The sequence below is a fragment of the Misgurnus anguillicaudatus genome, chromosome 18, assembly GCF_027580225.2.
Source record: "Misgurnus anguillicaudatus chromosome 18, ASM2758022v2, whole genome shotgun sequence".
NCBI lineage: Eukaryota > Metazoa > Chordata > Actinopteri > Cypriniformes > Cobitidae > Misgurnus > Misgurnus anguillicaudatus.
The window spans coordinates 8,020,396-8,036,955 of record NC_073354.2 but is presented as its reverse complement, the minus strand read 5'-3'; the positions used below and the strand labels follow the sequence as shown (position 1 = coordinate 8,036,955).

The 16,560-nt window shown below is 36.7% G+C and overlaps 1 protein-coding gene across 1 annotated transcript; it reads right to left on the bottom strand.

Annotated features, from left to right (window-relative positions):
- Positions 1-4,589: 4,589 nt before the first annotated feature.
- Positions 4,590-16,550, bottom strand: amd1 (adenosylmethionine decarboxylase 1). The gene is made up of 9 exons (XM_073855753.1): positions 16,220-16,550; positions 12,943-13,032; positions 10,934-11,060; positions 9,187-9,289; positions 9,032-9,074; positions 8,753-8,897; positions 7,875-7,967; positions 7,635-7,790; positions 4,590-6,732 (listed from the first exon to the last, which is right to left on the bottom strand). The coding sequence occupies exons 1-9, from the start codon at positions 16,330-16,332 to the stop codon at positions 6,589-6,591; spliced, it is 1,014 nt and encodes a 337-aa protein (XP_073711854.1). The 5' UTR covers positions 16,333-16,550; the 3' UTR covers positions 4,590-6,588.
- Between the last annotated feature and the right edge of the window lie 10 nt (positions 16,551-16,560).

The following is a 16,560-nucleotide window of genomic DNA, read 5'->3' as shown; positions in this document are numbered from 1 at the left end:
TCTTGCATCTTTCTTTTGTGCATTCAGTCACTAAACTTGCAAATCTTATGCACATCCCAACAGTTTATTCATCGTTTCATACTTGTGTTAATTTGAAACCATGTAGCTCTGGGACTGTTCTGAAAATCTTCCATCATTAATTCTCATTTATATGATATTGGTTTATTTATTGGTTTATTTGCATAAATACATAAAAATAAAATAAAAATATAATCCATATATTGTGCAGGAAGAGGCATAAAACCCAAAGGGCTTATTTAAAGCCTCCACCTAAATATATATATATATAATAAAGGAAAAATAAAGAATATTGATGGATTATATATTGATGGGTTTACAATGAAAGTGCAAGTAAAGTGGTTAAATGTAAAGTGTTGTGCATTACACTGTGGAGCCGTTGTGGTTAACTTGACCGGTCCTGTGCAATCAAGTCTTTACAAATGAACTTCTTGTTGGTTAAGATGTTTCAACAATGTGTCACAAGTTAAGTTGTAACCACTAACTGACACTGAATGATGACCGGCCCACCAGTTTACCCATTCTACCGTGACAAAGATGAATTATAAAGAATTAAGAATGAAGCAGCAATTTTTTATATAAGTTAATTGGTTAAGCAGACGTTTTTATTTAAAGTTTGAGAAAACATTCAATGTTTTGTTTTAAAGGGATAGTTCATCCAAAAATGAAAATCATTTACTCACCATCATGTTGTTGCAAAACTGTATATATTTCTTTGTTCTGGTGAACAGAAAACATGATATTTTGGGAGGAACAAAATGAATAAATGTTTTTGTGCATGATCTCTTATTTGCTGATCATAGATGGCCTGAGGTACTGCAAACCTGTAAGGTTAAGTTGAGGTATGCAGGTGCAGATACAGTCCTGAAAGCCAGTTGAGTGAAACCAGAATGGGTGTGACGTGAGCTCCCTTTGGTTATTAAAAAAAAAACGTGCTGCTGCATTCTGAATCATTTCAAAAGGTATCGGTCGTGCTGGCTGGAAGGTCAGTCAGTCAGTAATGCTTTGCATTAGTCAGGTCTTAATAAGACAAGAGCTTGGACTAAAAGCTACGAAGTTCAGCTTTGAAATATTTGAAATATTTAAAAATAATGCACACCCGTGGTGTAACTCGATGGCAGAGTTACACCGCAGGTGTGCATTATTTTCAAATATTTCAAAGGACCTGAGTCAATTATTCCTCTTATACCACGGTTACCACAATCATTGCTCTGGTGCCTATTTTTAAGACATTTGACAGGTCAGGTGTGTGTTTATCGAAAAATAATGCACAACCGTGAAACATTTCTCAACCAATCAGAATAAAGCATTCAACAGGCCTGTGGCATAATTAATAGTAATGATCTATAATATCAGATGTCAGATTTTACAGTTAATATTCAGTTAAACCTTGAGCCATGTCAATAAAGGAACTTCACAAAACTTTAGTTTTATATGTTTTAAACAGAGAAGCAAAATGTACTGGTTTAAGGAGTCTCTAGTTGGGGAATAACTTCCAGAAAGGTTAGGGTTACAAAAGTGAAGTGTTTCTCAGAGAAACTTGGGATAGACCCTTACGAAAATTAACCATGGTTTTACTACAATTAAAAAACTAAAACATGGCTACTGTACACTGTAAAAATACACAGCATTTTTGTCAAATTAACATATATTTTAACTTAAAAAAATACATTTAACAATTTCAACTTGATTTTATAAGTTGTCAACTTATCACAAGCCAAAACTTATAGGTTGAATTGACTTGCAAAACAAGTTGTTTTAACTTCATGCTAAATTTTTTTACAGTATAGTGAAACCATGGCAAGGAAAACAATTATGTCAAACATAATTTAAAATAGATTTCAAAATATACAAAAAATGTGCTAAAATATATTTTGCAATGTTTACAAAATGTATTTTTCACCAATATATTTTCTGGCCATTTTTGTATATTTTTAAATATATTTTAAAAATAAATATATATTAAAGCATTTATATTCACACGGCAGTAAAAGAAAAACTTTGTATGTAACAAACTTGGAAAAAATAACAGGTTTAATTAAAAAGATTAAAATGAAGTATATTTTCAACTGCAAAAATATACTTTTATATTATATTTTATATATATATTTTTTTTATTTATTTTTTTTTTTAAATATAATTTTATATTTTACTTATACATTTTATACAAACCAATATGGCAAAAGGCAAAAATATATTTTTCCTGGCCAAAATATAAATGTATTTGATGCCCCTGAAGTACATTTTGAAATATATTCATCATTTAAGATAATTCAAAAATATATTTCATTAAGCTTTACTATCTACTAAATGTATTTCACATAATAAAAACATACTTTTGGCCAAAGAAATTAATTTTTTGCCACATTGGGACCACAAAATAACCATGGTTTTGCTACTAGTAATCAATACACCAAAAAACATGGTTGCTACACTTACACCACAAAAAAATATGATTCTTTTTTATTAAGGGCAACCATATTGAATTAGATGACTATCCAGATTTTTCAAAAGCAGTATAGATTCAACAAGTAATCTGTAATAAAGTACAACTATAGTCTTATTAAAGGTGGCAGTGACAAAGCAGCTGTGGTTCTTCAAGTCACCCACTTTATTCTCTTTCCAGATTCATGGTCAATGTGATCTCCAACAACTAGCCCCAGTTTGTGTTCAGGGGTCTCATTTATAAAATGCTGTGCTTCATTTCTTAAAAATGAGTGCATATGATTTATAGGATAAATGAATCAGCTCCAATGTTATTATTATTTCTTTGTTTTATTTGTTCCTTTCAGTTGGATTAAAAACACTCCCTACCAGTGACCAACCTGATCTTCTGTTAACACATTTTCTGGATGAAAAACACACCCTACCAGTGAATGCAAAAAATGTCTTCCACATGCAAATCTTTATTTAGCAGCATTGTTGCTGTTCAGTTACACCAGTGACTCTGATAGACAAAATGAATCAACTGTTTAAAACAGGGTTCCCACACCTTAGTTAACTTCAAATTCAAAGACCTTTCAATGACTTTCCAGGTCCAATAACCTCAATTCAAGGACACATTTTAAGTGAGGTTACATCGTGTTACTTTGTAAGATACATTGTTACAGCTTTTATGTGTAACTATGCACATACATAGATATGTATATAAAGGCTAGATGGCTCGTCCGCGCTGCTGGCCAATTGAGTGCAACGTCCGCATTTTGGCGGCCATCTTACGACAGGGCGCTCGCTCACTCGTAGCATTGAGTTTTAATGATGCAGGTACTTTTAAATGACCATAACTTGCTTATTTTTTTTACCGATTTTCAAACAGTTTGGTTTGTTATAAACGTCAAAGATGTACCTATGACACGGCATACCTATACTAAAAATAAAAAATAAATTCATGAAACATGTTAAAGCATCCAGAATTATAGCCACGTTAATAACGTTTGTAAAAACCCAAACCGTTTGAAAATCGGAAGAAAATTGAGCAAGTTATGGTCATTTAAAAGTACCTGCACCATTAAACTCAATGCTACGAGTGAGCGAGCGCCCTGTCCTAAGATGGCCGCCAGGTGATGCCGTTAGGGACTCCGCCTTGAGCCATCTAGCCTTTATACATATCTATGTGCACATAAGCATTTAGGTATGATTCAATACATTTAAGCTCACAGTACTCATATGCGTTTTAAAACTTAAATGGTTTAAGGGAATCTGTTTCCTCAAATAGTTTGAGTTAACTTATCAGGTTTTACAGTGTAGTGACTACAATCAGTTCATTGTTAAATTATTACTTGAATATTTCTTCTTAAGAATCAGTTTTGGCTATTAAGGTTTTCGTTGAAACAAAAGAAGTTTTTAATATAAAGTCGGATGCTCCTCATTACTTTAAATAGTCTGAGGTCTGGCCTTCATTCAGATGTTTCTGCAGTCTGTGGTTAGTTTTGGGAATTTGACAGTATTGTGTTAAATGAATGTGTGATCCAGTTAGTTGTTTAAATATTTAAACCAAAAGACTTAAAGGGACACTCCACTTTTTGAAAATATTCTCATTTCCCAGATCCCCTAGAGTTAATTTGAAAAAAATCAAGTAATGCTGACAAAAATGTGAATAAAGCCATCATATATATCTTAACTCCACCCCCTTTGATTAGGTTTATTAATCTGTTAATTTTATGCAACTGTGTTATGTTGCACGGTTCCCACACCTTAGTTAACTTCAAATTCAAGGACCTTCCCGGTCCCATACCCTCAAATTCAAGGACTAAATGTGGGGACACATTTCAAGTGAGAGCAAGGTTACATTGTGTTACCTTTTAAAATACATTGTTACAGTTCCCCTTTGAGGGAACTCGCACTGATATCATCCTACACTTTACAGAGAATATGGATTTTTTTCCACGGAAAATGTCTTGCATAAAATAGATTCAAGCACTTTCAATGACCTGTATCTTTGTATGTATTTTCAAAAACTTCCCAGGGCCTCGAGTTATTTTTCCCAGATTCACACCCTTTCAAGGACCTGTGGGAACCGTGTGTTGGTTTGGAAATTACTTCTGTAAATCAATCACAACACGCAGACACAGTTGATAGTGACTTACTTTATTGAAAGCATCAAGCTCTTACAGATATATTTAGCACATCTTGACCAACCATGGAAAAGCAAGAGAATCAGGAGAGCAGAGTTTTCCCTTCCCAACGTCCTGTGATAAATCCTGCAGCCAAACCTTTACTCTAACCCATACATCATCATCATCACACAGGCTGGGAAGAACTAACAAAATTATCAGAGAAGTTCACTCAACACCTCAGAACAGGGTCAGAAAAAGAAAGTTTTATAAAAGTTGGTCCGTAACATTACCGCCGACCCCTTTCATGCTTATGTAACGTCTATGTATAAAATCTCATGTGTATAAAGAGACCAAAAAAAATGCTCGAAACTAACCGTTTCCCATATTCAACAGGAAAAACAGAAAACAAGTGCTGGTTGTGATGCTGCGATTTCTCCTAGCAGTGGTCCGTGTGTCAAATTTAATACGATTGTCTTTTCTGGTAAATGCAATTGAATTGTCTTGACCTATATCTATATCTACAGTTTTATCTCTCAGTAACAGCAGCTTTAAGTGAAACTTATTTAATGTACTGCCACTATAAAAGGAGAAATAACAAAAACATCATCACCTTCACATCTTCAGCACAGATTCGAATAAAAATAAACAGCATATCTATTGCTCAGATCGCTCAGTCAACTAAGTATGTTACAGTGTATAAACAAAAATGACGTACATAAAGTTTACACGGGGCAAAAGCACATTCAATGACCTGCTACGCGTTAGCCGCATGCAATAGGAAATGAAAACATCATGAAATCATTCCCTAGATGCAAAAAATCGGATCCGGAGAGGTGGAATAGTATTTTGGTGCAAATTAATCTTTAATAAAACTTCATTTTCTGCATCGCTAGTGTCGAATGATCCGGTTTGACCCCGACATGCTCAGATCAGCGTCTGCCTATTGTGTGCTTACCAGAAGAGAAAAAGAGAGAAAGAAAAATGCTTTGCTGGGTGTTCAGTACACTGAAAGTGTCGGTCTAACCGTTTTTATTCAGCGTTTTAAACAGGCTGTGCCCCACTACCCATCGTCTTTTTTTATACATTCATGATTTTTGCAGAAAGGAAGACGACGGTTTAACTTACACAAGCTGGTTTGCAATGCAGGATATACATTCACAACACTAAAGCAATGAAACGGTTAAGTTACTCAACTTTTGAAACATTCACTTCTATAAATAAAGATGACTGTTTGGAGAGCATAAGTATATTTATAGTTACGACCAATTTTCTCAGGCCATCGTTGTTATCAAAGTTATTTTAAGATAAAGCCATCTTTAAACCATTTCAGAAAGTTTTACAGTTACAACTAATTTTATTAATATGTCGTATAAACAACATTTGAAGCCTGGTGGCTGTCAAAAACCTCAGTAAATGAACTTCAGGTTATTCAAGTCTTTTAAGAAAATTAATTTTAGAGCGATATAGTTCGAAACACCTTTAAACCGCTTAGCTAGCTGAACACAAACCAGCAAAGCATTTAATCAGAAAAAACCGAAACGCAATGCAAACCTTGAACGCCAACTCGTTAACTTGTACAAAACGTCGTTTTTTTGTTTTGGTCTGCGAGGCACACGGCAAAAAAGAAAGACGGATGATGCGAGCATGTCAGGGTCCTTGCCTAGTGAGGTCGGAAACCTTGTCTGTGAGGGATACGAGGAGACACTTGCAGGAAGGGAAGGGAACATCGCGACGGTGTGACATGCCTCAAACACACCGCCGCGTTCAGTAACTCTACATGCACTTCAAGATCACAGCAAGAATGAGCTGGAATATCTACAGAGACACGTGAGGGGCTTTCATGCACGATATCTACGGTACAGGTACAATAATGCATAAAGGTTAAACTCAGGGAAGATCTACAGCCAGAAGGCCCTACGCACAGAAACCGACACTCCGCTATGAGATCCCGCCGGCCGCCGAGATGTTCCTCGGAGCGGCGGGATTTCTTCTTGCGCTTCTTCATTTCGGAGGTTCAGCTCTGTTGTTTCTGCTGGCGTTTCTTTGCGTAACTGGTGAAGACGAAATTGTAATCGTTGAAGTGGGCCAACTGGCGGTCGAGGAGACGGTAACTCTCAACTTTCTGGGCTGAGGAGAAAACACTGCGACATTTGGAGCTCTGATTGATAAAGTAGAAGATACAGAGAAACTCAACACTGGATATCACCTCAGCAAAACATTTAACAGCAAACCAATCAGCTACCAGATTGAGAGAAACCAATGTATAAACACTAGTGTATATGGTTAAAAACAAAAGATTTAAAGGTGCAGTGTGTAATTTTTAGAAGCATCTCTTGACAGAAATGCAAAATATTATATAAAACTATATTATCAGGGATGTATAAAGACCTTTCATAATGAACTGTTATTTACTTAGAATGAAATGTTTTTATCTAGATACACAGAGGGTCCCCTTACATGGAAGTCTCCATTTTGTGCCGCCATGTTTTTACAGAAGCCCTTAACAGACAAACTTTTATTAAGTTGTCTCCGACGATGACATGTTTGCCCGGTGGCGGCTAACGTAGCTTCTCTATGTGTTTCAAAGCGAGGGGTGAGCAATGGACTGAGCTGTTGGTTGCAATGCACAACCTCACCACTGACTATACCTTTAAATTTACACACTGCACCTTTAAATATGTTAGAAATCAGAAACAGTTTTTTAGCGTGTCTCCGACAAAGTTTAAAAGAATTTGTTGCTCTTTAGTCCTTTTTTAGGTTTTTAGAAATCTACCACGTTGTTAATCTAAAAAAATTGCTAAATGCATTCACCGTCTTAATCATTGGTATTTATTGCCCTGTAGAAAATTGTGTATGTGTGCAAGCGTGTAGTGTTTCTTTACAAAGTAACATCGCCATCTACTGTCCCGGAACGCATAATACAGTGTACTCGTTTATTTTTACGAATCTATGTGAATGTGGATTGTTCTGATAATGTTGCCGTGTAAGTAAAGTTGTTTACTACATTGTTGTCGTGCAAACGTAGCCTAAGATCATTTTTTTGTGTGTGTAACCATGTACCTGATTGACGAAAAGGGTTGTCACAAATTTCCCTGGTTTAAAGACATCCACGACTTTGCGAATCAGCTCATCGTAGGATGTCTGGGAGAGGTTGGTTTCAAAGCTAACATAAGAGAACTCTGGCTCAGGTGTGATGTGAATCGTCCAGTAAGTTCCCTACAAAGAAAAGGTATTTTACTTTGACTGATATAACACACAGATCGACTTTAAACAAGCCAGCAGGCAGATATCAAATCTTCCATCGGACTTCATTCCATTCATCGAGTATCCACACGGATTGAACAATGTGGCATCGATCACTGAACCTGGAATCAGGTCACGAATTCCACTCATCTGTAAAGATACACAGATCACAAACACTGACTGGGACATCCATACATCACATTATTTACACTGTAGTCCATGTATTTCAAGCACTTTCTAAATGACGATTTCGGTTTTATTAAGCGTTGTTAATGAATCTAGAGCTGCAACTAGCAATTATTTTCCTAATCGATTAATCTGACAAATTTTTTTTATTAATCAACTAATCGGATAAAAATTTACTCAATTAGATTTTTCACTAATGAAAGTTAAATACGGCAACGGCACTAAATTAGGGTATTTTATCTTTAGAAGTGTACTGTTAAAAGTGCAAAAGCAACACACTACTAGTTTTACTAATATCATCTTTCGGATATTTTAAGCCTTAAATAAAAAAGTTTGTGCAGCTTTTAAATAGCAAACACCTTAAAATGTCAAAATATAAACAAACAACAAGAATTTAGTCTTCAGGGATGCGCTGGTAAATCAACAGATAAATAAACTCATTTTAATCTTTAACTTTATAAGTTGAATAAGCATAATTAATTAATAAAACATTGATAAGAACTAACATTATTCATTATTAACAAAATAAATAAACCATATGCTATAAAAATGATATACATGCATTGTTACAGTTATAAAAATCTGGATTTCCCCATTACTTTAAACGTGCAGCTCGTGTTGTATGATGAAACGGTGGCTGACTTTAATTATAACGGCACAGCTCGCGTTGTACGACACGTGTCTGCAAAACAGATATGGATATGAATCAATCAAGCGATCAATCGAACAGGAAGTGATGTAGCTCTTACACGAGTGACATCAATAGCAGAAACACCATCTTTCATATAGAACTGGTCCATCACAGCTGGTTCAAGATCACTCATCAGAACTTCTAGCGTCTGGTCCGCCTGTTTATTCTCCCAGTACTCCGGCAGTTCCAGGGTAAACAGGTACCTGACGATAGACAAAACACAAATAATCACGACAACGTACAAATTACTGACACAAATGATCGGAATTTAAAAAACCCAAAAACACTTATGTAAATAAGATGTTGACTGCTGAGGGCTCTTCTGCTGTGAACTCACCAGCAGTCCGAGTTCAGGCGTCCCATACAGTAGGCTGCTCCATCTGTATGAACAAACACACACGTCAAAACCCTTTCATTCATCTGTCAGTATTTTATCAGGCAGAAATTATTTAAAACAAATGATGATGATTTGCGTGTCATGTGAAATCATACTTGGAAAGATCTGGCTGAGGAACTCGACCTCCTCCTGGAAGTTACGATGAGGAAACTCCTGATGGGCGGGCTTCATGAAGTTTTTACGTGAGTAGAAGAAATTCTGAAACGGAAAAAAAACCGATTGCATGGAAAGATCACAACACAGCAAACTCAAGTGATCTCAAACTGATCACTTCTTACATCAGGGTTTCCCACAGCACATTTCAGTTCAGGCGGCCCGCCTAAGCTTGGAAACCCTACCGCATTAACTAGATCATCCAACAACAAAAAACTACTGCACAAAAGGCCGTGAGGTGCATCTCGGAGAATAGCGCGTACGCGCTTCACACAGCGAACGGGGACGCGCGCCACACGGCCGAAATGAGATAAAGACGTGGTCCGTCATGTCTGGACTATAGCCAGTTGATAAAACGCGTGTCCGTGAGAACTGTTAGTGGACTTATGTTTTGGGGTTATTTAAGCCTGTTATTGTATTCGTCTATAGTTCTTGCAAATTTAAAGTAAGTTAGCTGGTGATTTTGTTACTTGAGCAACCTGCTAAGGTTTCATGTGCCTGTTGATTCGATATAATTGTTGAGCGCTTCTGCTCACTTTATTTATGTCCATTATTTACATGCTACAGTAGTTACACTCCTTTAAGATAATGTAATTAATAGTGGGAAATAATCAGTTTTTTAAATTTTTGCGCTATCTATCATCGTTTGCCTGACGTTCTACAACATCTGCTTTAGTTTGTGTTTATTAACCCTTTAGTTTCACTTCATTACACAGCTATTTTCGTTTAAACATTTAATTCATTAATAATCTAGTATGTGTTCGTTTTCTGCCATAGTTTCTTCAAAGTTAAGTTTTATTTGACTGTTTTAAATAAAAATATTTTAATTTTCATCATGACGCATACGCCCCGCCACTTTGATTGCCACGCCTTCTGCCCCGCCCACTCACCCAACCCTACCACCTTATCTAACAAATTTTCTGCGGGAAACCCTGAACATCTCAGTGTGGGCTTTAAGCACCAAACACACATTACAGTCATGAATACACCGTTACTGTGCGCTCAAACCAGAAGCGAATATATCGCGCTACTCGCGCGTAGTTGTACGCTTGAACATTTAATTAACTTGCGTTATTCATGCGAAATAGTAGTCTCAATATGGGTATAGAGCTCAAACTGACTAAAGAGCGTTTTTTACAACTTACCAGATTGTCCGACCTCCTCACTCACTTTCATCAAAGCAAGATCCTTTTAATTTCCATTTCTATAAAAGTATAAAGATGTGTCGTACAGCTCTGGGTGTCCACATACAACAACGATGATTTTGGCCTCACTACGTCGCAATCACGTCACTACTAGAGCACGCTCCTGATTGGTTAATGAGGCGAGAATAAGTTCAGATATTTTAAATGCCCAAAACCTCAATTCGCGCCGCAGGATGTCTATTGCGTCATGCGTTGACTAAACATGTTAACACTTGCGTTTAACATTTAATTCGTGTCTGGTGTGAATGCACCATTAATGCTGTATTATCATGAGAGTTTTGATGACATCATGTGTAGATCATGTGACTGCATGTATGCAATAACTCATAAACTAAACCAGATTTGCAAATGGTTCATTATATCTCTCCTGACTTTACTGCTTTATGTTAATGGTGTGAGATAAACCGCAGTATAGTGTTTACTTCCTTGTGTGTGCGCGCAAGAGTGGTGTGAGAGCGAGTGTGTGTGTGCGTTTGTGTGTTACCTCGATGGCATCAAAGCCGCAGTACTCGCGCGCTAGTTCCAGCAGAGGCACCAGTGCCTGCAGTAAGAGGGTTGTTCCACATGTCTTCAAAATGAAACGTCTCTTGGAGACAAACATGCTACTCTCACTGAGAGAGAGAGAGAGAGAGAGAGAGAGAGAGAGAGACCTTGTTTACTTGTAAATAACTACATGGACTTTGTCTTATTAATCTTTAATTTAATCTTTTTATACACCCTACTGTAACAAGAAACAAAGCCATAAAGAAGGTAGATTTGACTTCGTCTTTATCTCGCAGTCATAATAAATGTGTTGTTATTCTCAAGCCGACAGGACACATTTACACCCACAATCATTTACTTATCTGCCCGAGTGTCACACAAATGTTTTTCATATTTCTGTTATCAGTCTGTGATCATCTGTGAGTTACCGTAACCCTGAGACAGCACTACAATTACATGTTTTATCACACGCTCGTAGGAATGCTTGATTCTGATTGGTAGCATATGTAGGTTTGTTATGTTGGTTATACCACAGGGCTGTTGACTGCTTTATTCTGGGGAACGTCTGTGTTAACCGTGGTATAAGCAGAATAACTGACTCTTGTCCTTTGAATTATTTAAAAATGATATATATCTTTACACTTTTACATCGTGTCTCATGACCAGCTTGGGTGTGCATTATTTATGAATAATTCAACGACCCTCCATCAATTATTCCTTACATAACAACCGCTCAAATCTAATAACACACCAAAAACAAAGACCTTTCTTTATTAAAATGTCCATTTATTGTCACATGTGTGTAGTGTATATTTTTAGCTGAATTTCACACGATTAAGCACATGACTCACAGTCAAAATGAACATAGACTGACACGAAAAGTTGCAATTTAACCAAAAATGCATATAATTAGTATACGTCTATTATAATAAGTACTAATTTTCAATACATTAATCCTGGTGGAAAAAACAGCAACTCTTTCGCCGCCATTGACGAGATAACCATTCAATTAAGAGAAAAAGCTTCCCTGCCAATTACGAGAATTTCTGGGTTTCTGCAATACCGCTATTATCCACCAGGTTGCAGACTTCTGCAACTTATACAACCCGGAAGTAGCGCCTCACGTGAAAGAGAAAGAACTCTGTATGTTTTTTTAAGATCGCTCTGCATCTGATCTCTATCAAAAGTCCTTCACAAAAATGCAATTCTCTCAAAATTTGTGTTTTTAAAGAAACCTACCCATATTTGAAAGGTGATAAAAAGAGAACTAATAAACGTAGGATGAAACGGGTTTTTTTGTGTTTGAAAGCAGAGGGTCTGTTCTTTCATTTAATATATAGTGTTTGCTTATATACTTAAAGAAGAACATTTTCTGGAAGGCATTAAACTTTTGTGAAAATCATGAAAAATGGTGGTGCTGGCTGGCAACTTTTTTTTTAAACGCTGGCGGGGAAAGAGTTAACAGAACTTACGAAACACCACAATAACCATAGTTTAATATTGGTATTTCTATTAAAACTACAGTAATGCAAACATGTTTACTACAGACTAACTGAATCCAAAGGGAGGAAAAATAAATAAAGTATATTTTCTATGGTATAATACACCAAATATTACTTCTCCAGTAAGTGATAAACATGCATTTATCTTTATATCTGAAACCACAGATCAGTAGCATGCCGCAAACTTGGCGCAATGCCGTGTCTCACTTCTGTACTGCAACAGACACATTTGAAAATGTGAACACAGGTATACTTTTTTTTTAATATGAGATGCTAGAAATGCATGCAAGATGTGCTCGAAGACCCAGATCTAATCTGCTAACCTTCACATGTTTTGTATTTTCTCGGGAGAAAAATCCTCATAATGAATGTAAACATGGTTAAATGTGTTAATGGCGCTGATAGTACTACAGTCATCTTCCCATAACAGAGACACTTTATAAACGTGAAACTTGCAGCGCGTTTACATTTTTGAGAGGCGAGACAGACAGACAGACAGATGTGCAACTCACTGAGTATATAAGCTTCCTGCCTGTCAGTCTTTGTCACACTTATGATCAAACAATGCACATTCTCCAGAAGTTTATCCCATTCAAATCTGAAAATGCACAAAGAAAATGATTAAGACAAAATATTTTGTTTATTATGCCTACCTAAACATAAATAAGCTGATTTTAACAGACATTGGGATGTTTTTAAGGCGTAGGGTTGATAAATTCATCCTCTGGGCTGTAATACTGTGGTCTCTAGAAGTCTGTGGTCTTTCAAAGTCAATTGGATTTTTTTATACTCAATCTCACATAACCGGATAATCGTGTTTGTCTAATTGGGCGGTGATGTAATATCACACGTCTCCTATGTGCGCTGCATGGTCTCAGTAACATATGTTACATACTAAAGCACTGCTGTATACGTGCAAATTGTGAGTGCAGCTGCTGTTTTCTCACATTACACACATCTGCCATTAGCTCAGATGGCCTGTTTGTTATATAGGGGAAGACTTTATGGATCAGGAATCACATTTCATAAAGGATAATGTACAAATAGCTGGGCATTATTGCTAAAATAAACTGTATACAGTTAATTACTCTTTTTTTAAGTGAAGAGTATGCTTTAAAGTGTCACCTGCTGGGTTTCATAAAAGAAAGAGACATATGGGTTTGACAGTATTTTCATGGCTGCAGTAAATATTACTTTGATTTAAAGGTGCAGTGTGCAATTTTTAGAAAAACCTCTTGACAGAAATGCAAAATAATATACTAAACTATATGATCAGGGGTGTATAAAGATCTTTTAATAATAAACCATTATGTTCTTATTACCTTAGAATAACAACGCTTTTATCTACATACACACAGGGTCCCCTTACGTGGAAGTCGTCATTTTGTGCCACCATGTTTCTACAGAAACCCTTAACGGACAAACTTTTTTATTCATTTGTCTCCGTCGATGACATGTTTTTCCGGTGGTGGCTACCGTAGCTTCTCTATGCGTTTCAAAAGTGAGGGAAGAGCAGTGGACTGAGCCATTTGTTGCAAATCGCAACCTTACTAATAAATTTACGCACTGTACCTTTAAGGGGATAGTTCTGTAATTTACTCATCCTCAAGCTGTTACAAACTGCTGAATACAAATGAAGATATCTTGAAGAATATTTGCAGATCTGAGGCACCATTGACCTTTACAGAAGTAAAAAATAATACTATGGAAGTGAATGGTGCCCCAGATCCGTTTGGTTAAAAATATGCTTCAAAATATCTTCGATTTTGTTCAGCAGAACAAAGACATCTAAAAAGGATTGGAACAACATGAGGGTGAGTAAACGACAAAAACTTTATTTTTTTCCTTTAATGCGTTCCTTCTACACTTATCCGGCTTCGCTCAGGCTTTAATGATCCTCTTTCTTGTGCATCTCTGAGTGTTAACAGTTTCCCGGAAGTAAACTAATACCTCTCATCATTCATTCCGACAGTCCGAGAAACCACAGAGATCAGCTTACAGTACTGAGAAAATGAGCGACTCGTTCTCTCCAGGACACTATAGAGAAACCGTAATGCACTCACTCATTCATATTTTATGCACTATATTCTATAGGTCCTCAAACCTATCAAAACAAGGTAAACTGTGCTAGTATTAGCTTTACTTGCTGTTCATGTTAACCAGACTGACAGACGCTCCTAAATCAGACCATGTTCTGCCATGGTCACTGGGCAGATTAACAGTAAGGGTACATTAATCCTTGTTTTAGTAACAAAATCTATTCAGCCTTTTAAATTAAAATACTAACTGTATATTTTGTTGAAATATTGAGAGGTAAAAATAATTAATTTGAGCAGTTTTATGTATCGTTAGCTATAATAATAATAATAATTAATATTATATAGGTCATTAATTTCAATGCTAAATAGTTTTGATCTTATTAGGGCTCATAAAACGAATGGTTTGCAAAATAAAAGTTTTTGTTTACATAATATATGTATGTGTCTACAATAATAATTTATAAATAAATAAATACACACACACACACACACACACACACATTTAAGAAATATTTACATGTCTATATACACATTTGTGTATAATATATATTACGTACAAATACTTTTATACGTAATTATTTTCTTAAATGTGCGTGTATTTATATAAACATAATTATTATACACAGCGCACAAACACATATATAATGTAAACAAAAAACTTTTATTCTGCAAACGATTAGTTGTTATGCAGCTCAAAACTTATTTATAATACGGCTGTGTGATTTTAAAGGTTTTATTTTTTTGTATGCGGCGCTGAACTACACGATGGGCACTGCAGGGGACGCACGTATGCTACAGCAGCCGTGCTGACCAATGAGCGGTCCGAATTTTCCACCAATCACATGCGTCGGGGAGCTTCCGCTGTGTGACGCATACCCGTGACTTTCACATGGAAGCTGCGGCTGTGGATCGTCCGCCATGACAGTTTTCCTAAAAATAGAGCCTTCGCACGAACACATGCGCGTACTGCTGATCTCACATCACTGCAATTCAAACAATCCGGCGCACGAGGCCAGCCTCGCGCACATTTTACTGAGAAAGAGAGTTAAAACGCTACAGAAACGGGTCATGTAATCTTAAAAAAACATTTTATTTGAAAATGTGCATACATTTGCAAACATCTTCCAGCGGTGCTGCGTCGGTTGTGGCGCCATTAGCAAGCTGTAGCCGCTGACTACTCTATCGATTAGCCTTAACTCACGTTAAAGTTAATCAATAATTCACTCTAACAGAAACCGAACTAGAAAAAACACCCTAAAACGTATTTCGCGATAAGATACGATTAAAATGACAGCTGCGTGTGTCGTCACACTAATGATAAAGGCCAGTGAAACCGTGTTACTTGCTAAATACATTTAAAACATCTAACGCGTGACAATATTTCGATTAAACTGAAAGCAGGTTATCGGGAAAACATCATCCTATGACATTTAGAAAACATTAAACTTACGATACAAAAATTAACGTAGATTAAGGGTTTGAGACCCCCGTATGTCCTGACAGATCAAATGAATGAGTGTAAAGGGGGATGGTGTCAAAATGGCCAAAGCTGCAAATCATGCAACGAGTGTCAGAGTCAGCAGCACATGTCACTCTCATTCATTCTCATACAAGATCGTGAGAACTAACTTTGCGTCTCTTAACGTTAACGTTATATGTTTTCTAAAAGCCAAAGCGCAGCGTCACGAGGTTTAAGTTTAGGCCAACTCTCCCTACTCGATCTACAGCTCGGACGGATTGGCCCACCTGGGGATAGTGCGCAGATCCCCGGTTCCTTTGGCTTCGTCTTGTCGGGAGAACCACACCTCCAGCAGCTTCTCGGTCCCCTCGAAGAATTGTGCACTGCCGTCTTCCATCATGAGACAAACAGACTCCAACAACAGAAATTATAGCGTCGGATGGATCCAATTATTAATAGTCCTTTATTAGTTGTTATAATTTATTAGCTTAGTTACAGTCCTTGAGCAGTCCAGGTGCAGTTGCCTTGTTTATTTTACCGTCTTCCCCTTTTACAGAGAATACCGCAGGCGAATGTTAGCTAATATCGCCGGCCATACTGTGTAAGCGCAAAATGCAACTTGCGCGGA

What these genes read in the sequence shown, in the direction of transcription:
- amd1 (XM_073855753.1), bottom strand. Translation starts at nt 16,332, where the DNA reads ATGATGGAAGACGGCAGTGCACAATTCTTCGAGGGGACCGAGAAGCTG. An exon ending in CTGCTATTGATGTCACTCGT is followed by an intron (nt 7,968 to 8,752) that starts GTAAGAGCTACA and finishes GTATCTTTACAG; the next exon opens with ATGAGTGGAATTCGTGACCT. An exon ending in TGAATGGAATGAAGTCCGAT is followed by an intron (nt 7,791 to 7,874) that starts GGAAGATTTGAT and finishes TTTTCTTTGTAG; the next exon opens with GGAACTTACTGGACGATTCA.